Source organism: Heterodontus francisci, chromosome 16 (genome assembly GCF_036365525.1).
Source record: "Heterodontus francisci isolate sHetFra1 chromosome 16, sHetFra1.hap1, whole genome shotgun sequence".
Taxonomy (NCBI): domain Eukaryota; kingdom Metazoa; phylum Chordata; class Chondrichthyes; order Heterodontiformes; family Heterodontidae; genus Heterodontus; species Heterodontus francisci.
Window position 1 is genome coordinate 27,587,601 of NC_090386.1, and position 21,666 is coordinate 27,609,266.

Sequence of the window (21,666 nt, forward strand, 5' to 3'; positions counted from 1 at the left end):
TCAAGCTTCTTGAGTGTTGTTGGAGCTGCATCCATCCAGGCAAGTGGAGAGTATTCCATCACACTCCTGACTGTGCCTTGTAGATGGTGGACAGGTTTTGGGGAGACAGGAGGTGAGTTACTCACTGCAGGATTCCTAGCCTCTGACCAGTTCTTGTAGCCACGGTATTTATATGGCTACTCCAGTTCAGTTTCTGGTCAATGGTAACTCCCTAGGATGTTGATAGTGGGGGATTCAGCGATGGTAATGCCATTGAATGTCAAGGGGAGATGGTTAGATTCTCTCTTGTTGGAGATGGCCATTGCCTGGCACTTGTATGGCACGAATGTTACTTGCCACTTATCAGCCCAAGCTTGGATATTGTCCAGGTCTTGCTGCATTTCTGCATGGGCTGTTTCAGTATCTGAGGAGTCGCAAATGGTGCTGAACATTGTGCAATCATCAGCGAACATCCCCACTTCTGACCTGATGATTGAAGGAACGTCATTAATGAAGCAGCTGAAGATGGTTGGGCCTAGGACACTATCCTGAGGAACTCCTGCAGTGATGTCCTGGAGCTGAGATGATTGAACTCCAACAACCACAATCATATTCTTTTGTGCTATTAGTTGTACAGCTTGTTGTTTTTCAAAGTTCATCACTGAACTTTGAACAAAAACTTCATGGTGTGACGACTGCATTTTACTGAGGTCTTAATGACAACTCTAATGCAGTACAGCAGCCACTGTATGGACGAGCGTCTTAGGTAGGCTCGACTAGGTTAAGGGCGTCTGGTTTCCTTACCCGAAGGACAATGAAGCTGTTGAACTTTAATGAGAAATAGCACACAAATGATCAAATGTATTCATGCCTCTGGATTGCTGGTGGAGTAACACAAGCACTATACTACCATACATAGATTAGGCCCTTGCCTCAATAATGCAAATATATTGTTCCTTAGACAGAAATTTAAGGCTTAAAAAATAGGGCTGTATTGAAGTGATTCATAAAGCAGTATGACTGAATGCAGGCCAATGAAATGCTGTTGTTGACCAGTGAAGGGATATGTAAACAGAGGGTTTTGTATGAAACAGTAAAAGAAGGAAACTGTATGTGTGTGAAGTAATAGTCATAGAATGACACACAGATGTCTAGTTACAGTGGAGCAAGGCCAAGTTGCCTTGTAATCAACAATGAAGTATTAACCTAGCGAGGATAGCCACAGCTCAATCGAATGAAACTAGCAAGAAGGAAGCTAAGACACTGTTATTTCTGTTCTCTAGATTGGCTAACTGTACTCAGTCTGTATTTGTGCTGCAGCGTTAATGATGTCTTAAAGACAATCTGTTGTGAGCCTGATTATCTGATGTCCAATACCTTAAGACTCCATTGTTCAGTTCAATAACAGATTTTGAAACAGAGGTCCCAACTCTTTGGCCATCGCTGTTTCAGCTAGTCAGCAGATTTTTGATTCCTGTTGCTGTGTACTAATGAAAAAACATTTTCTGCAATGCCGACATGATTCTCCTTTGAATAGCTGGCACTGGCTTTTGGTCAGGACTGTGCCAGTATTTGAAAGTACTTCCCTAAACTGTGTCATCAGTTAAAAGGGCTCCCCTGGAATGTGTTAACGTTTGAAGGGGCTCCCCTGGAGAATATCAGTACTCGAAGGGAGTCCTTACTGGCATGTCAGTTTTTGAACAGGTTCCCCCCTGGAGTGTATTAGTATTAGAATTAAGAACCTTATGAAGAACAGTTTGAAAACCATCAAAATACAAAATCTAACAATGTTTCATCTGCTTTCACAGTTTGTTTTCTGAACAGAGTATCAAACCAACAAAATCTGATCTATCCTCGCTAAGGTAGAGATAAAGAATGGAGTTACATGTCTACAAACATACACCAGTTGGAAATTCGGCAATGTTTGAAAGTAAAAGTTGCAGATCTAATAATTGGAATGAAAGTTTACAACATGCTTTAAACACTCCAAAAGCTGAACAAGGTTCCATTGCAGATCACATTATAAGGTGTTACATCAGGAAAGCTTCAGCTTCTGGTTCCATCACCTGACTAGTACCAGTACATTCCAATTAATCCTTGGTTGAACCAAGAATACCAGAACGATTTTTCTCTCCCTCATTGTATCATGCCCCCAACCCCCCACCCAAACACTCAACATAAAGCCCAAGCTTCCATTATTTTCACTTAACAGCACTGTAGTCACACCACAAAGAATCACAAAATCTAGACACCAAGAGCCAAGAAACGTTAAGTATCCCCAAAGTCCTGGTGTACAACTGTGACATGTCATACCTGATACATTGATCGAAGACCCTGCATCAATAACTCCGCTGTTAGGCCTCACGCAATATCTACGCGGGGCTGTAGTCTTCACTTTAAAACAGACATTTTTTTCTGAAGGGTTACTTAGTTTCAAGTTTGTAGTGACAACATCTGTGAAAGGACCTGTAGCCAAAAACAAAAAGATAGTTAAAACATTTTAATTGTTTTAGCTGTGCAGTCATTCAATTTATTTACTCTAGCAGATGTTCCGTGGCATTGCTCACACGCAGTCTGGAGTCCAACTGTGACGTGACCTGGCTATCCCTTTCAGGGCACTGTTCTAGATAGGCAAACCTAGGTAATTGAAGCTGTTTATAATCTACCTAGGTTAATGAAAGAATAATGGCAACAGCTTGTAAATTTCAGGCTTGAAGCTCTCCCCTTCTTTTGAGGATTGTTTTTGTCTGTAGGAAAGTGTGATGTCTGGTCATATTGCTGGATCCAAGACTTTTACAGGTAAAGCTAAAGGCTGGCACCCATACACTAAAGGAAGGGGGCAGGGGAATGTGGGTGGTGACTGATACAAGAAAGTGACTAGCCATGATGCACAACTCAAAGTCTCCCCCCCCACCACCGATCACTCAGTCAGATCAAACAACCACTTGAGAGAATACAGTTGACAGTGATGCTAGCCACACAGCCATGATAAATGAATAGCTTGGGTTCGAACAAGCAGCCAGAGTTTGTACACCTAGCCGTCAGCTTCACTATTGAAGCCCATTTCTCAGCAGTGAAACTGGACAACATGACTGCTATTAACAGAGGATCTTCTTCAAGATGGCTTTCCCCAATGAATTTTCTATTTTTCTGATTGAGGTATGTTTTTTGTTAAATATATGCAGAGTCTCATCGACAGGTTTGCGTCTGCCTGCAATGAATTTGGCCTAACCATCAGCCTCAAGAAAACAAACATCATGGGGCAGGATGTCAGAAATGCTCCATCCATCAATATTGGCGACCACGCTCTGGAAGTGGTTCAAGAGTTCACCTACCTAGGCTCAACTATCACCAGTAACCTGTCTCTAGATGCAGAAATCAACAAGCGCATGGGTAAGGCTTCCACTGCTATGTCCAGACTGGCCAAGAGAGTGTGGGAAAATGGCGCACTGACACGGAACACAAAAGTCCGAGTGTATCAGGCCTGTGTCCTCAGTACCTTGCTCTACGGCAGCGAGGCCTGGACAACGTATGCCAGCCAAGAGCGACGTCTCAATTCATTCCATCTTCGCTGCCTTCGGAGAATACTTGGCATCAGGTGGCAGGACTATATCTCCAACACAGAAGTCCTTGAAGCAGCCAACACCCCCAGCTTATACACACTACTGAGTCAGCGGCGCTTGAGATGGCTTGGCCATGTGAGCCGCATGGAAGATGGCAGGATCCCCAAAGACACATTGTACAGCGAGCTCGCCACTGGTATCAGACCCACCGGCCGTCCATGTCTCCGTTATAAAGACGTCTGCAAACGCGACATGAAATCGTGTGACATTGATCACAAGTCGTGGGAGTCAGTTGCCAGCATTCGCCAGAGCTGGCGGGCAGCCATAAAGACAGGGCTAAATTGTGGCGAGTCGAAGAGACTTAGTAGTTGGCAGGAAAAAAGACAGAGGCGCAAGGGGACAGCCAACTGTGCAACAGCCCCAACAAACAAATTTCTCTGCAGCACCTGTGGAAGAGCCTGTCACTCCAGAATTGGCCTTTATAGCCACTCCAGGCGCTGCTTCACAAACCACTGACCACCTCCAGGCGCGTATCCATTGTCTCTCGAGATAAGGAGGCCCAAAAGAAAGAATATGCTGAGTAGTTCATTGAAGTGATTGAACTCCACAAAATAAGGTATCAGAAAGAACATCTGGTTGATAAATATCTGGGATAATCTCCCCATCAGATTACATGGACATACAGACTATGGGGCATTCAAAATGCCAGTCGATACTAGAAGGCTAAAGGTACCAGAAGGATGAGGTACAATATGGTCTATGTGCATTACTGATTTTCCTTATGCCCATTTAATGTTTGATATTCAGGCACACTACCTTAAAAAAAAAAAATGGCTGCTATTCACTGCTGTACCAACACAGCGAGGAAGATGCATAATAGCACTTGTTACCCCCAGAGTCTTGACGACTGGGTTTAGCCATGGAAGATACAAATTTCCCACAGAAGTTGTTCAGATAAATCACTCAGGATGGCAAAACCCCAAATTATGTCCTGGCAGGAAACCATAAAGCAGCATAGCAAAGAACTAATACCAGAGTGCCTGTCTCCCATCTTATAAGTTCAGCACAATTCAAGAAAACTAAGATTTTTTTTTTAAGTTGGGTGGAGGAGGTCATTGATGCTGCGAGTATTAAATCAAACTTTCTCTCATCCCCAGGGCTCGATATGGCAATATTTATCTTATAACCTTAGCGTAGAACATTAAATTTGCAATCGAAGCCGACCTGACCCTGGAAAGCAGTGTGTGTGTGTGTGTGTGTGGGGGGGGAGGGGGTAAATTCAGATAGTTTCAATTTGACACCAGTGTGAATCCTGTGCAGTATCAAGCCTGGTTTGAAGTGCTGAGTAGGCCCATTAGATTTCCTGGTTGCTCATTGATCCGACTGACATTAATTTAAATATTTAGGGCACTCCTCTTAGAGCTAAGCATGAAAGTTCACCTGCTAGGAGAGAAGAGTCTGACACATGCATGCACATGGCTCTCTATTAGGCATGGCAATCGGAACAACAGCCAAACAGCGTAAATAGGGAAAACGCAAAGTACTTCAGATGCTGGAAATAAAACACAGGACAGAAAATGCTGGAAATACACAGGTAAGTGTACAGGTCAAGCATACAGTTTATACTTCAGTGTTTGGAAACATTAGGGTAGGCGGTGGCGTAGTGGTATTATCACTGGACTAGTAACCCAGAGACCCAGGGTATTTGTCTGGGGACATGGGTTCGAATCCCACCACAGCAGAAGGTGGAATTTGAATTTAATTAATAAATCTGGAATTTAAAAAAAAAGCTAGTCGAATGGTGACCATGAAACCATTGTTGATTGTTGTAAAAACCCATCTGGTTCACTAATGTCCTTTAAGGAAGGAAATCTGCTGTCCTTACCTGGTCTGGCCTACATGTGACTCCAGACCCACAGCAATGTGGTTAACTCTTACATGCCCTCTGAAATGGCCTAGCAAGCTACTCAGTTGTACCTAACCGCTACGAAGTCAATAAAAAGGAATGAAACCGGACGGACCACCCGGCATCGACCTAGGCACCGGAAACGACGGCAAACCCAGCCCCGTCGACTCTGCAAAGTCCTCCTTACTAACATCTGGGGGCTTGTGCCAAAGTTGGGAGAGCTGTCCCACAGACCAGTCAAGCTACAGCCTGACATAGTCATGCTCACGGAATCATACCTTACAGACAATGTCCCAGACACTGCCTTCACCATCCCCGGGTATGTCCTGTACCACCGGCAGGACAGACCCACCAGAGGTGGTGGCACAGTGGTATACAGTAGGGAGGGAGTTGCCCTGGGAGTCCTCAATATCGACTCCGGACCCCATGAAGTCTCATGGCATCAGGTCAAACATGGGCAAGGTAACCTCCTACTGATTACCACCTACCACCCTCCCTCAGCTGATGATTCAGTACTCCTCCATGTTGAACATCACTTGGAGGAAGCACTGAGGGTGGTGAGGGCACAAAATGTACTCTGGGTGGGTGACTTCAATGACCATCACCAAGAGTGGCTCGGTAGCACCAATACTGACCGAGCTGGCCGAGTCCTAAAGGACATAGCTGCTAGACTGGGTCTGCAGCAGGTGGTGGGGGAACCAACACGAGGGAAAAACATACTTGACCTTGTCCTCACCAATCTGCCTGCCGCAGATGCTTCTGTCCATGACTGTATTGGTAGGAGTGACCACCGCACAGACCTTGTGGAGACGAAGTCCCGCCTTCACGTTGAGGATACCGTCCATCGTGTTGTGTGGCACTATCACCGTGCCAAATGGGATAGATTTCGAACAGATCTAGCAATGCAAAATTGGGCATCCATGAGGCGCTGTGGGCCATCAGCAGCAGCAGAATTGTACTCAACCACAATCTGTAACCTCATGGCCTGGCATATCCCCCACTCTACCATTACCATCAAGCCAGGAGACCAACCCTGGTTCAATGAAGAGTGCAGGAGGGCATGCCAGGAACAACACCAGGCATACCTGAAAATGAGGTGTCATCCTGGTGAAGCTACAACCCAGGACTACTTGCATGCCAAACTGCTTAAGCAGCATGCGATAGACAGAGCTAAGCGATCCCATAACCAACCGATCAGATCTAAGCTCTGCAGTCATGTCACATCCAGCCGTGACTGGTGGTTGGCAATTAAACAACTAACTGGAGGAGATGGCTCCATAAATATCCACATCCTCAATGATGGGGGAGCCCAACACATCAGTGCGAAAGATAAGGCTGAAGCATTTGCAACAACCTTCAGCCAGAAGTGTCGAGTTGATGATCCATCTCGGCCTCCTCCTGAAGTCCCCAGCATCACAGATGCCAGATGTCAGCCAATTTGATTCACTCCGCGTGATATCAAGAAACGACCGAAGGCACTGGATACTGCAAAAGCTAAGGGCCCTGACAATATTCAGGCAATAGTAGCTCCAGAGCTTGCCACACCCCTCGCCAAGCTGTTCCAGTACAGCTACAACACTGGCATCTACCCTGCAATGTGGAAAATGGCCCAGGTATGTCCTGTACACAAAAAGCCAGACAAGTCCAACCTGGCCAATTACCGCCCCATCAGCCTACTCTCAATCATCAGTAAAGTGATGGAAGGTGTCATCAATAGTGCCATCAAGTGGCACTTGCTTAGCAATAACCTGCTCAGTGACGTTCAGTTTGGGTTCCGCCAGGGCCACTCAGCTCCTGACCTCACTACAGCCTTGGTTCAAACATGGACAAAAGAGCTGAACGCAAGAGGTGAGGTGAGAGTGACTGCCCTTTACATCAAGGCAGCATTTGACCAAGTATGACATCAAGGAGCCCTAGCAAAACTGAGGTCAATGGGAATCAGGGGGAAAAACCTGCAAGTTCCCCTCCAAGTCACACACCATCCTGACTTGGAACTATATTGCCGTTCCTTCACGGTCGCTGAGTCAAAATCCTGGAACTCCCTTCCTAACAGCACTGTGGGTATACCTACCCCAAATGGACTGCAGCGGTTCAAGAAGGCAGCTCACCACCACCTTCTCAAGGGCAATTAGGGATGGGCAATAAATGCTGGCCTGGTCAGTGACGCCTACATCCCATGAATGAATAAAAAATTAACTTCTCTGTTCTCTTCACAGCTGCTGACTGACCTGTGAGCTTCCAGAATGTTCTGTCTTTGTTTCAGTGCAAGTAGTGTACTACCTTCCTGGAACCACACTGTAACCAGCGGTCAGAGACTGTGTCCATACAGCCATACAAATAGCAAAACAAGAGCTCAAGTTGTACTATTTCCACTACAAACTGCAGGTGAGAAGATCTCACTGAGGACAGGTGCTTGATAAAACATCCCCCGAATAGTCATCTTTTCATACCCATCTTCAATCGTGTAACATGCAGGGATCCAAAAGTTAGATGATACAATCATTTGAAACAACATTTTGGCTTTGTAACATATCCAGCTTCAGAAGAAAGGGCCAACAAGCAAAGGACCACCCAAAGGCCAATGGCTGGGTCCAGGAGCTTACAAAGCCAAGGGGATATATGTGTGTAGTATGTAAATCCTGCAACAAGGGGATGCCATGCAATTAATCAATTCTCCTCTGACATGCTTTTGTTTGCAATGATTATATTTAGAAGCCAGATGGTCTGGTATCACAATACAGTGATTAAAGTACAAAGGTGAGCAGATGCTTCATAATTGCCAAGAGATTACACAGATGTCAAAGATGTTTCTGAAAACAATAAAGGCGCACAGAAGTTGTTACTCAATTTATTGCCTTTTGTGTTTTTTTTTTAAATTTCCCTCTACAACTCCCCTTCAAAGATGTTGATTCATGCTGGTGTATACAGACATGGGGTGAGACAGAGAAAGAGGTGGTGGTGCGGGGGGGGAGGGGAGAGGGAGCATCAAGGCACAGGGCGAGACAGCGACAGTGAGAGGGAGAGAGACACAGAGATGCAGGCAGGGGGCCAGGCAGACAGAGGTGTTAGAGAAACTTCCAAGCCTGTTTGTGAAGACACTGAGACTAGGATGTTTTGGTGGAGACAGTTTTTTGCTTGCCACAGAGCTTACTTTTCCATTTCGAACAACACCCCACCAGTGCTGGCTGGCTCTTCTTTACATATACATTTGAGTACAATTAACTAATCAATACCCAACCTGTTCACCCTATTACCTTCAACTACCAAGTATTTAACATCGATTAACAGAAATTAGACACGAACAGAAGATTCCCCTCTTTTCTTTACATTAAATACACATATATAAAAAACGAAGAGACAAAATGACATTTTCTGTACCTTACATTATACTATTAACCTTCAACAGCAGCAGCCATTAACATACTGTGTATTCTCTTTATTTAAATAAAAAACTTGTTTAATAAATTACAAAGCAATCTTAACATTAAAAACATTTCCACATTTTCCTAACTCATCATAGCACAAGACGGTCCTCTTCAAGGACATCCAACAATTTCTTGAACAAGCACGCCTGTTCGGAAAACAATCCGACAACTGATGACTTGCGTCGACCGATTTCATTTTGGAAATTTTTCTTAGCAACATTTCTTTCATACTCGCGAGATCAAGACTCAACCTCTTTTCTGTGACACTTTTTGTCAAATGGACATCGTCACAGAGAGAATGGTTATCTATATAGCATTCCATAGGAAAATTTGCCTGATTGCCCCTTATGAGTTCCGTTAGAATACGCGATAAATACATACCTATATCAATCGCTTCTATCAGTGCAAGTGTCTCAGCAACTAAGGTACTTTTAACTACCCTCTTCATTTTCTTTGATTCCCAGGCTAATGGACAACATTCATCTTCATTTCTTCCCACCAAAAATATAATGAGCCCTGCTGCGCTCGAATAACCATCAGGAAGATTAGCATGTGAGGAGTCACTAAAAATGACTAATTTCATTTCTTCTGGCTCACCCAGTGCTGGAAACCTGAGTGTACTTTGTCTAAACACCATTTCTTCAATGTCTTATTTGCTTTCAGCACTTCCCCAACAGTAGCACGTTTCATCATGGTGCTCATTTCTAATACATCGTAGCAAGCATCCGGCCTAGTTTGTGTGCACAACCAGTTTAGTTGCCCGGTTAAGCTCCTTAACTGGTCTGCTTCGTCCTTGGTTGCAGAGTCTTCCTTTTGTGAGGATCTGGCCTGATTTATTGGGATCCTATTAACATTCTCTCGGTAAGACTGTTGATTTAGGGTTACCCCCAACCTAGTCTGCCTAATATTCAACACTATATATTTAAAAGCTCCAGAAGCTCAACTTCCAATTTTAAATTCCCGTAGAACTTTATCTAACACAAATTTCTCCACTGCCACAGATCCTCCCCACAGAAAACCGTCCACGTGCACCAAGAAAATGCCTGCTAGTTTCTCTTCACAGTACCAATAAAACATTGCTGGATCTGCTTTTAGAGGGAGGTCCTAACTGAAAATCTTCCACATTCAGCCAATGTTTGTAATTCCCTGTGGCCTTTCCGGCCCTTCCTATATTGGTGGCTTCCCTCCACTCACTAGTCCCTTCTAACATATATGGCACTCTAGTCCCAAATTTCAGTAGTTGACCTTTGGGATAAATGGCCTTATCTGGATCTTCACTATCACTCGGTCCTCTCAGTTAGCCTGTTATCTGCCACAGTCTATTGCTCGTAAATGTCCAACATATGTGCATGCGAAGTACATGGTGCATCATCAGTGTCCATCATTTGTCCAGATTCTGTCAATGTATAATCAGTGCCAATAAACCGTGAGGAATGTACTCTAAAGGTTTGGTTGCCATGTTGCAAAATTACCGTTTTGCCATCAACGCCTATAACATTTCCTGGGCCTCCCCATTCTTTCTGCCCTTCTCTTCTGTAACACACCATGTCCCCAATATTAAAATTATTTTCTGATGGCCTGATCTGATACCTCAAAACTCTAATTTTTTTCTGAAATCTCCACCTTAATAAATGCTCTTCTCACTGCATGCATGGCATTCAAATGTTCCGCAAAAACTGAACTAATTGTGGTCCCTTCTAAAGCTGGGGGATGATCCCACATTACTGAAGGTATTTTCAGATTCCTGTCATAAAGTAATTGATGGGGGCTGTTGCCCCCAAACATTTGAAGCGTGTTTTTCCGTGTACTGCCCACACCAGAGCAGTAGTCAATTTACCATTTGGTTGGTCGCCTAAAATTTTTCGGAGCATTTCATCAATCACGGTGTGATTTCTCTCACAAATCCCATTACTAAAAAGGACTTTCTGCTGCCTACAGTATTCATATTTTCACACATACTCCTAAACTCATCATTGGCAAATTCTCTTCTATTGTCAGTTAGATATCTAGCCAGTGCTCCCAGCCCCATTCCTATCCACCTTTCTATTATCTTATCCACTATTACTTTTTTGTCTTTACTATAAATTAGCGACAGACTGAATCTAGTCGTTATGTCTATCAAGTGTATAAGAAAAATGTTTTTGCCTTTAGCCCATACCATCAAGTCCATCGCTACAGTTTCATTAATGTCCCTTGCTGATGGGAGACTCACTATGGGTCGCAATGGCATCCTCCTGTACCTTTTTTCCCCCACAGACATCATATTTTTCACTGATATCCTCGCTAAGTTTAGTGTAGTCATTATCTATTATCCCTGCATCTTTTAACAGAATCTTCAACCCATGACAAGATGGATGTGCAAACTGTCAATATAGTTTTGAAATAATCTGCCTTTTCTGCTTTCAATCCCGACCCCCGGATGCCATTAATACCTCTTTAACATCCTAAGAGATGTTAGGTCTCGCTAAAGGAATATAATAATGTCCTGAAGGGTCACTGACCTGAAACGTCAACTCTGCTTCTCTCTCCACAGATGCTGCCAGACCTGAGTATTTCCAGCATTTCTTGTTTTTATTTCAGATTTCCAGCATCCGCAGTATTTTGCTTTTGTATTATAATAATGTCCCGACTGTGTAAACTGCAAATTTACAGATTTTCCAAAGACAATCGCCATATCATGTTCCATATCCAACTTCATCTGAGCCTTTTTCACAGATGGTTTATTTAACAGCAAAGATATTTCACTGGATACTACATCTGTACTAATAAAATGGTTTACCCCTGCAATTTTACATGGAATTACCACTCTTATTAGTGATTTCAATGTGGTCTCATCCCCAAACCTGAAACAAGTAAAACTGTCATATTCTTTGACCTTACTTCAGTCTTCCTTACTTAAAGAATTCATGTAACAACTTAACCAGTCCAGTACTGCGGAATTGAATGAATCTGCGACTAGGACACTCATTACCGGACTGAAGCTTCTCGTGACCAGTACAATTCCTTCTGATTGATCAGTAGTGCCATCCTCGCCTTCCGAACCTTTGACATCATGTGTCATCTCAAAAACCCTGTTATACATTTTTGGACAATGCAACGCGTAATGATACTTTGAGTCACATCGGAAACACCTGTTGAACACCCCTTGGTTATTTCTGGGGTTCACTGCCCAATTCCTGCCATCTGTTACAGCTGCCAAAAGAGTCTCTATCCTCATTAGTTTAGACTATGATTCTCCTTTTGTACTGACCTTTGGGCCCCTTATTTGAACAGCCTCGAAATGCACTGTATCCTCCACCTTCGACGCACTGTTGAAGAGCCCATTTGCGCCATGAAAGCGGCCGGCAAGGAATGTTTTCCCAAAACATTTTTTCAGGGCAGCAGATATCTGATCAAAAAGCATATCTCTTTCTTTGAATCTAACTCTGGTTAATACTAAGAACCTATAAATGTTTGATATCCTAGCACAATCACGCTTCATAAGCGCTCAATACGTCATCTTTCATATAAATTTTATCCATAAAGAGATTGTCCAAACCTTTCTCATTGTACAAATGATGAGCCTCTAGCTCCAAGAACACTGCCCCAGATCTTGCTCCTGGCAGGAAGTGAAAGTGCAAGGACTATTCCTTGCTTCCTTTTTGGTAAAGACGTAACCAGCATCCATAGATCAACTTCATTCTTCCATTGATTGTAAGGTTCGGCTTCACAAAACAACGGTGGAAAATCATATCCTGAAACCTTACACCTGATTTCAGTAATCTTTCTTCAAATAAAAACTCCAATTTCAGCCTTCTCAAAAAAAAACCTCCAATTCTAATCTCCTGTCTGAAAACAAATCTTAGTCTCCAAACTTCACTTTCAGGCAACCATCCTCTGCTATCAATGTCAGAGAAACTTCCAAACCTATTTGTGAAGACACTGAGATTCAGATGCTTTAGTGGAGACTGTTTAATGCTTGCCACAAAGCTTATTTCTCTACTCCACTCCGAACAGGCTGGCTGGCTCCTCTTTATATAGACATTTGAGTACAATTAACTAATCAACATCCAACACCTGTTCACCCTATTACCTTCAACTACCAGGTATTTAACATCCATTAACACAACGTATTAGACACTAACAAGAGGGAGAGGCAGGCAGAGGGAGACACAGACCTTCCAGCTGTGGTTACTAGTTACTGATGAGAGGGAGCTCTAGCCAATTTCCTCCTCACAAGCCATGGGGCACTTAAACCAGAAAGTCTCAACTAGTGCTCTGGCTGAGATCAGCTAACTTAGCAAACAAAATCAAACTTGTTAGTGCATATAGCTCAGCTACACATTGCCTTTACCAACCCAGGCACTGGGCTATTTATACTCAGAATAAACACAGAGCTTTGGCCCAGTAGATAGGAGTGGGGCTACGTTTTACAACTAGATCTCAGGAGGGTATTTTCACTACTATAATTATTTTCCGTTTCTGTCCGATGTCTGCATGCTCCCTGTGATTAGCAGAGTGCAGTTCAGCGGGGAAAACAGACCTCCACGTCTGCTCATTCAAACACACACACAGAGCTTTGCCCAACTGCCTTGGACTGCTGGTGAGATGGCCAAATCTTTTCAATAGCTAGGATTGAAAGAGGGTACAATAATAAGCCTAAGTCTTGTAGGGCACCAGCTGCAGAATCACCATCTTCACAATCATTGTTTCAGAGTCCCGCCAATCGACCGCACAATACCACACTGGCTGTCTTGTATTACAGCCCAATTTTCTGAATCGCCTGAAGACAGACCACAATCAGATTAGAGGATCAGGTACACGTGCCAGCCAATTATCTTTGCCACCAAGCTGAAACCATCTCCCGTGGAGGATTCTCAGTGCCTATTAATGGCACTGACACATCTCTTTATATTAGAGCGTCTTTGACAGCACGCTTACTGATGGAAGCAAACGCTGTATGGAAAAGGGGACATTAATTAGGTGCAAAGTGGCTACATCCTTTATTTTAGCATGGATGTTGATATATGGAGATGCAGGCATACTAAACAAGGAAACATGCATTCATATGAGTAATGCTACTACTAATTTAGAAATTACATTACTGGACACAATCCATGCAAAGCAACTAGCCAGGATCCTTTGTTGTTGTTGCTGAGAGTCAATGGTCCATTAAATTGCACAATGTAACTGAACACAAAATACTAAGGGCGCAAGTGAAATCCTATACACTTGTGGTAGCTGCTGGACTGCCTGCAATGTCCCCTTGGAAGCACCGGGCTCTATCAGGACATGCTGGTATGTCAGAGTCTCATGCCGGTCTCTTCCATCTCCTGGCTCAAGTTCAACAGTGAATCCTTTCAAATCAGAGAAGGGCTTTAGAAGTAATGAAGCATCAAACGCAAAGCTGCAGCCATGTTAAGATGTTATCCTGGTGATATTAAAGGACACAGCAGTTGTTCTGAGAGAAATTAACTGTACAAAGGGGCAGAGAGCTGTGCTTTAATTTATTTAAAAACATACCTTTTTGGGTTTTTTCAGCTGTATGTGCACACACATCAAGCCAAGTGAGCAAACAAACACTCCGGAAATGCCAACGGCAACCTAAATTAAGGCTCAGCTGAAAATGTTTTGGGAAAAACAGCTCTGTTAACTTCAGCTGATATTTCACACTGCTCCCTGATTGCAATGTCTGTGTCATCCCTTTTTGTGAAAATGGACACAAAGTATTGATAAAGAACCGTACCAAAATCCTCTGCGTCCACACACAGGTTTACCCTAATAGTCCCTATTAGGCCCTACTCTTTCTTTAGTTATCCTCTAGCTCTCTATGTATTTATTAAAAATCTTTGGGTTTTTCTTGATTTTAATGCCAATATTTTTTCATGTCCTCACTTTGCTTTCCTAATTTCCTTTTAAATTTCACCTGGACACTTTTTATACTCCTCTAGATTTTCTGCAGTTTTGAGCCCTCAGTATGTCTCATAAGCTTCCTTTTTTTCCTTTATTCTCTCCTTTAAACCCCTTGACATGCAGGGGGCTGTGGATTTGTTAGTCCCAATATTTTTGTGGGAACGTATTTGCTCTGAACCCTCACTATCTCACCTTGAATGCCTCCCAATGATCTGGCACTGATTTACCTTCAAGTAGTGGGTTACCAGTCCACTTTAGCTAAATCACATCTCAGCTTAGAAAAATTAGCTTTTCCCCCATTGAGAACTTTTGTTGCTGGTTTATCTTTATCCTTTTCCATACCCACTCTAAATCTAACTGAATTATGATCACTTCCACCAAAGTGCTACCCAACTGATACCTCTTCCACTTGCCCAGTTTAATTCCCTAAAACTAAGTCCAGAACCTTCCCCTTTCTGGGGGACTTGCCACGTACTGGCTAAAAAATTTTCCTGAATACATTTTAAGAATTCTGCTATCCCTCTGCCTTTCACACTAATTCAATCCAGTTAATATTCGGGTAGTTAATATCCCCCACTGTTATTGCCCTATGGTTTTTGCACTTCTCAAGAGATTTGGCTACATAGTTGCCCTTTGGCTGGTTAAAAAAAATACATAATTCTACAGAGAACCTTTAATATAAATGTTCATACATGCATTATGTTTATCAGATCTTTTACAACAAAATTACTTTTGCCCAAATATAGTTCAGCAAAAATTTATTTTGTTTAATACAAAAAAAATTAAATTTGTAAGCAATGCTGCCACTAGACATAGCTAAGATCAATATCTTCAACAGGGCAAGGACCAATATCCTCGCAGAGGGTTTTGCTAGTGCTGTTGGGAAGCATTTAAACTACCTTGGCAGGAGAATGGGAACCTGAGTGTAGAGTCAGAAAAGAAAGAAAATTTTGAAATGGAAGGCAGCAAATTAGTAAGCGTGTGTGCAAGGCAGAGGAAACAAAGGCTATAAAATGAACAATGGAGCTTGGCAGTGATAAATGCAAGAAGTCTAGGGAAAAGGCAGATAAGCTGAGAACTGTTCGGAAAGTACTTCCATTTTTTGTTACATTTTGAGGACTTGTGTTTTATTTAGGAAACTTGAAAAGGATCCCATGGATTTTTTTTTCCCACACTGGGGTCCTGTTTGCAAACAAGATGTACTGGAAGTCACCTGTCTTCAGATAAATACCCAACAGGGCCTTTTTGTTTTGGGGGAGATGTTTACAGAGAAGTGACAGGTCAAGATTTATAGGGGTCAGGAGGCTTGACTCGAGATTGTTTTTGGTTTCACTTTGGACTGTCAGTTGGGGTTTGGATAGTGTTCTGAAAGGGGTTTAAGAATTAACCTGCCAAAGAAAAAACCCGGCTTAGCCTTTTTACATCTCTTTCAAAAGCCTGCCAGCTTTTCCATCTCCGAGAAGCTATTAGAAGTGAGTATAATAGTAGAGAAATTGACGATGCATTCCTCCTGAAAGGTCTGCCTGAAACCCCAGTTGCCGCATTTCTGCTGAGATGCTGGAAAAACCTGCCGGATAAATCCTTGACGCCACCTGAATGAATTGCTGCAGAAAAGGATACCAATGACCAATCACCGCATTTGGGACGTCAAGCCAAAAGTCAAGAATTAGTAAGTATTTGGCCAAAGTATTCTTTTTTGTCTTTTTTTTTGTAACAGAGCTGTGAAGAAAAAAATCTCTTTCAGTTAACCTGTGGGTGCGTGAGAGAGAGAGGGGCTAAGGTAAAAAGGGAACTTTCATATTTCAATCTGTGCGTTAATGTTTTGCTTCATTACTGATTAAGTCGTTTTAAACTAAACTGATAATTTTGTTGTTTATTAAAGAAGGCTGCGTTTGCTGACAATGCTACCACTAGGTGGCACTGCAGTGGCACTAAAACATCAGTCTGTAACTTCAGGCAGCTGCCAGGACTAAAGATGGCGCTGCTCAAATAATCACACGAAGGCAACCTAACTTAAACACATGGCAGCACACAATGGCGGGGGGGAACAGAGCGGCCGGAGAGAGCAGCGAGAGGGGGGGGAGCGGAGCGGCTGGAGAGAACAGCGAGGGGGTGTGTGGAGCGGCCGGAGAGAACAGCGAGGGGGGGTACGGAGCGGCCGGAGAGAGCAGCGAGGGGGGGTACGGAGCGGCCGGAGAGAGCAGCGAGGGGGGGTACGGAGCGGCCGGAGAGAACAGCGAGGGGGGGTGCGGAGCAGAGCGGCCGGAGAGAGCAGCGAGGGGGGGTACGGAGCGGCCGGAGAGAGCAGCGAGGGGGGGTACGGAGCAGAGCGGCCGGAGAGAGCAGCGAGGGGGGGTACGGAGCAGAGCGGCCGGAGAGAGCAGCGAGGGGGGGTACGGAGCGGCCGGAGAGAGCAGCGAGGGGGGGTACGGAGCAGAGCGGCCGGAGAGAGCAGCGAGGGTTGGTGCGGAGCGGCCGGAGAGAGCAGCGAGGGTGGTGGGGGGGGGGTGGGAGAAGCGGAGCTTGACGTATGGGTGAATACCCGCTAGCGTTGCATTGCTGTACGCGTAAAACGCATGCGCAGACGCCGACCAGGCGCACTGCCCGAAGATGCACACGTCATGCGATGATGTCATCGGCGCATGCGTTAACCAGTCCTGGCAGGTCGAAACGCAGCGCACGCGCAGAGAGAAGACCGTCTGCGCATGTGCGCACCTTGGTGCAGCCTGATGACGTCAGTAGCTGGCTGCGGTGTCAGGAATCACTTTGATTCAAGAAACCTGGTTGGTGTATTTTATTCTGGGATAAAAATAGAGTCTATGATTGATAGTATCGGTAACTGAGTAAACATTTAAATACATGATGTGGCCTGTGGAGAAGTGGAACTAGAAAAAACAGTGCACTCCACCCGCCTCGGTCGTAACAGAGCAAAGATTGACACGTGGGAGTATGGTATTATAGCTATTACTGAGACATGGCTGAAAGGAGGGCAGGAATGGCAACTCAACATTCCTGGTTACAGGATTTTCAAACGAGATAGAGAGGGGATAAAAAAAGGATGGGAGGGGAAGGAGGTCGCAATATTGATTAAAGAAACAATAACAGTTGTGAGGTGGAAGATATGGTAGAAGGATCATCAAATGAGGCCATATGCTATCAGACCACTGGAAGTGTACTACAGACTCCCTAACAGTCAGAAGGAGATAGAAGGGCAACTATGTAGCCAAATCTCTTGAGAAGTACAAAAACCATAAAGCAATAACAGTGGGGGATATTAACTACCCGAATATTAACTGGGATAGAATTAGTGTGAAAGGCAGAGGGATAGCAGAATTCTTAAAATGCATTCAGGAAAATATTTTAGCCAGTACGTGGCAAGTCCCCCAGAAAGGGGGAGGTTCTGGACTTAGTTTTAGGGAATGAAACTGGGCAAGTGGAAGAGGTATCAGTTGGGTAGCACTTTGGTGGAAGTGATCATAATTCAGTTAGATTTAGAGTGGGTATGGAAAAGGATAAAGATAAACCAGCAACAAAAGTTCTCAATGGGGGAAAAGCTAATTTTACTAAGCAGAGATGTGATTTAGCTAAAGTGGGCTGGAAACCCACTATTTGAAGGTAAATCAGTGCCAGATCATTGGGAGGCATTCAAGGAAAGATAGTGAGGGTTCAGAGCAAATACATTCCCACAAAAATATTGGGACTAACAAATCCACAGCCCCCTGGATGTCAAGGGGTTTAAAGGAGAGAATAAAGGGAAAAAGGGAAGCTCATGACACATACTGAGGGCTCAAAACTGCAGAAAATCTACAGGAGTATAAAAAGTGTCCAGGTGAAGTTTAAAAGGAAATTAGGAAAGCAAAGTGAGGACATGAAAAAATATTGGCATTAAAATCAAGAAAAACCCAAAGATTTTTAATAAATACATAGAGAGCTAGAGGATAACTAAAGAAAGAGTAGGGCCTAATAGGGACTATTAGGGTAAACCTGTGTGTGGACGCAGAGGATTTTGGTACGGTTCTTTATCAATACTTTGTGTCCATTTTCACAAAAAGGGATGACACAGACATTGCAATCAGGGAGCAGTGTGAAATATCAGCTGAAGTTAACTGTGAGAGCGCCAGTATTAAGGGGTTTAACATCTTTGAAAGTGGATAAACCCCCAGGCCCAGATGAAATGTCTCCTAGGCTGTTCAGGGAAGTAAGAGAAAAAATAGCAGAGGCTCTGACCATCATTTTCCAATCCTCTCCAGCTACAGGTGTGGTGCCAGAGAACTAGAGAAGATCGAACGTTGTCCCATTGTTTAAAAAGGGTGAAAGGGATAGACCAAGTAATTACAGGCCAGTCAGCCTAACCTTAGTGGTAGGAAAATTATCAGAAAAAATTCTGAGGGACAGGATAAATCTTCATTTAGGAAGACAGTTTAACCAAAAAGAGTCAGCAAGGATTTGTTAAAGGAGGTTGTGTTGGACGAACATGATTGCATTTTTTTTTAAGGTAACAAGGATGAGGGTAATGCATTTGGTGTAGTCTATATGGGGAGGGGAGGGTGCCGGGCACGGGAGGGGAGCCGGGGGCAGGGTCAGCAAAGGAAGGGAGCGGGGGCAGGGTCAGCACGGGAGGGGAGGGGAGTGGTGCAGGGACAGCAAAAGAGGAGGGTTGCGCGGGTACGCCATGGGATGGGTGGAAAGGGGCTACGGGGATAGCATAGGAAAGGAGAGGGGATGGCATGGGGGGTGGAGAGGGCTATGGGACAGGAAGGGAGGGGGCATGGGGACAGCATGGAGCGGAGGCGGGACGGCATTGGTGGGGTGGTCCTGGACCAACCGGAGGTGTATGAGATGGGAGGAATAGAATGGCATAGAAAGAATGGGGGATGGGCTAAGGGATGGGGATGATATGGAAGCGTGAAAGGAATGGGATTTATATGACGAGAGGAACGGCATAGAAGAATGGAATGGCATGGGATGGCGTTTTAAAAGTACTGTTGCAATAAAGATATTAATTTCACCATATATGTTTTGCAGGTCTCTGCTAGTATATAAATATATGACAGTTTCCATTAATTTTCCTGGTTCATTTAGATAACATTATGTTTGAATTAGCTGGCTTTGAAAATTTATTTGGAGAGCATGTTCAAAACAAATATTCTGAGCTTGCATCAAAGAATGAGTGAGCTTTAGAGCAGCCAACAGTCACACTGCCTCCAGCTGTACCGGGACTAAGCCCACAGGGGGATAAGAACATAAGAAATAGGAGTAGGCCATTCGGCCCCTCAAGCCTGCCCCACCATTCAATAAGATAATGGCTGATCTGCCCCAGAACTCAACTCCTCTTTCGTGCCAGCTCCTCCTAGCCCTCGACTCCCTAATATTTCAAAAATCTATCTACCTCCTGTTTAAATACATTTAGTGACCTAGCGTCCACAACTCTCTGGGGTAAAGAATTCCAGACATTCACTACCCTCCGAGAGAAGAAATTCCTTCGCATCTCAGTTTTAAATGAGCGTCCCCTTATTCTGTAACTATGTCCCCTAGTTCGAGATTCCCCCACTAGTGGAAACATCTTCTCAACGTCGACCCTGTCAAGCTCCCTCAGAATCTTGTACGTTTTAATAAGATCACCCCTCATTCTTCTAAACTCGAATGAATAAAGGCCTAACCTGTTTAGCCGTTCTTGATAAGTCAACCTCTTCATCCAAGGAATCAGCCTAGTGAAACTCTTTTGAACTGCCTCCAATACCAGTATATCCTTTCTTAAATACAGGGACCAAAACTGTACACAATACTCCAGGTGCAGCCACACCAACACCCTGTACAGTTGTAACAAGACTTCCCTATTTTTAAACTCCAACCCCCTAGCAAGAAAGGCCAAAATTCCATTTGCCTTCTAAATTACTTGCTGCACCTGCATGCTAACTTTGTGTTTCATGCACAAGAACACCCAGATACCTCTGTGCTGCACTTTTTTGGAGTCTCTCTCCATTTAAAAAGTCTGCCTTTTGATTCTTCCTACCAAAGTGCATGACCTAACACTTTCCTACATTAAACTCCATCTGCCAAGTTTTTGCCCACTCACTCAACCTATCTATATCCCCTTGCAGATTCCTTATGTCCTCATCACAACATGCCCTCCCACCTATTTTTGTATTGTCAGCAAATCTGGATACATTACACTCTGCCCCCTCCTCCAAGTCACTAATATAGAGAGTAAACAATTGAGGCCCTAGGACTGATCCTTGTGGAACTCCACTAGTTATGTCTTTCCAACCTGAAAAAGATACATTAATCCCAACTCTGTGTCTTCTGTGAGTTAACCAATCCTCAATCCATGCGAATACATTACCGCCAATACTGTGAACTCCTATCTTGTGAAATAATCTTTTATATGGCACCTTATCGAATGCTTTCTGGAAATCCAAATACACTACATCTACCGATTCCCCCTTTATCAACTCTGCTTGATATATCCTCAAAGAATTCTAGCAAATTTACCTAACATGATTTCCCTTTCCCTAGCACGCTGTCATCTAGCTTTAAACGGATTGTACACTCATGATGCATGAAGGAGGACCTAGGGAAATAATTTATATCACTGACGGAGGTGGTAACTTAACACTATTGCACTCCCCGCCACGATAGCATATAAATCATATCCTGAGAATCAATATAGCTGTCCTTTATAGAACTAACGACCATAGGAAATCAAGTACAGGGAACCTCAGGTGTCGCAGTTGGATACAAACATACAAATGAACCGATGAATTAGGAGCAGGAGTAGGCCACTCGGCCCCCTCGAGCTTTCTCCACCACTCAATAAGATCATAGCTGATCTGGTTGTAACCTCAACTCCACATTCCTGCCTACCCCCAATGACCTTTCACCCCCTTGCTTTTCAGAATCT

At 43.9% G+C, this 21,666-nt stretch overlaps 1 protein-coding gene across 1 annotated transcript in view; it reads right to left on the minus strand.

Moving 5' to 3' along the window:
• The window catches only part of vapb (VAMP (vesicle-associated membrane protein)-associated protein B and C), a 114,143-nt gene that overhangs the window by 61,748 nt on the left and 30,729 nt on the right, over positions 1-21,666 (minus strand). Inside the window, exon 2 of the mRNA XM_068048054.1 lies at positions 2,293-2,445. Within this exon, the coding sequence (XP_067904155.1) occupies positions 2,293-2,445 (153 nt within the window). The remainder of the gene's footprint in view (positions 1-2,292; positions 2,446-21,666) is intronic.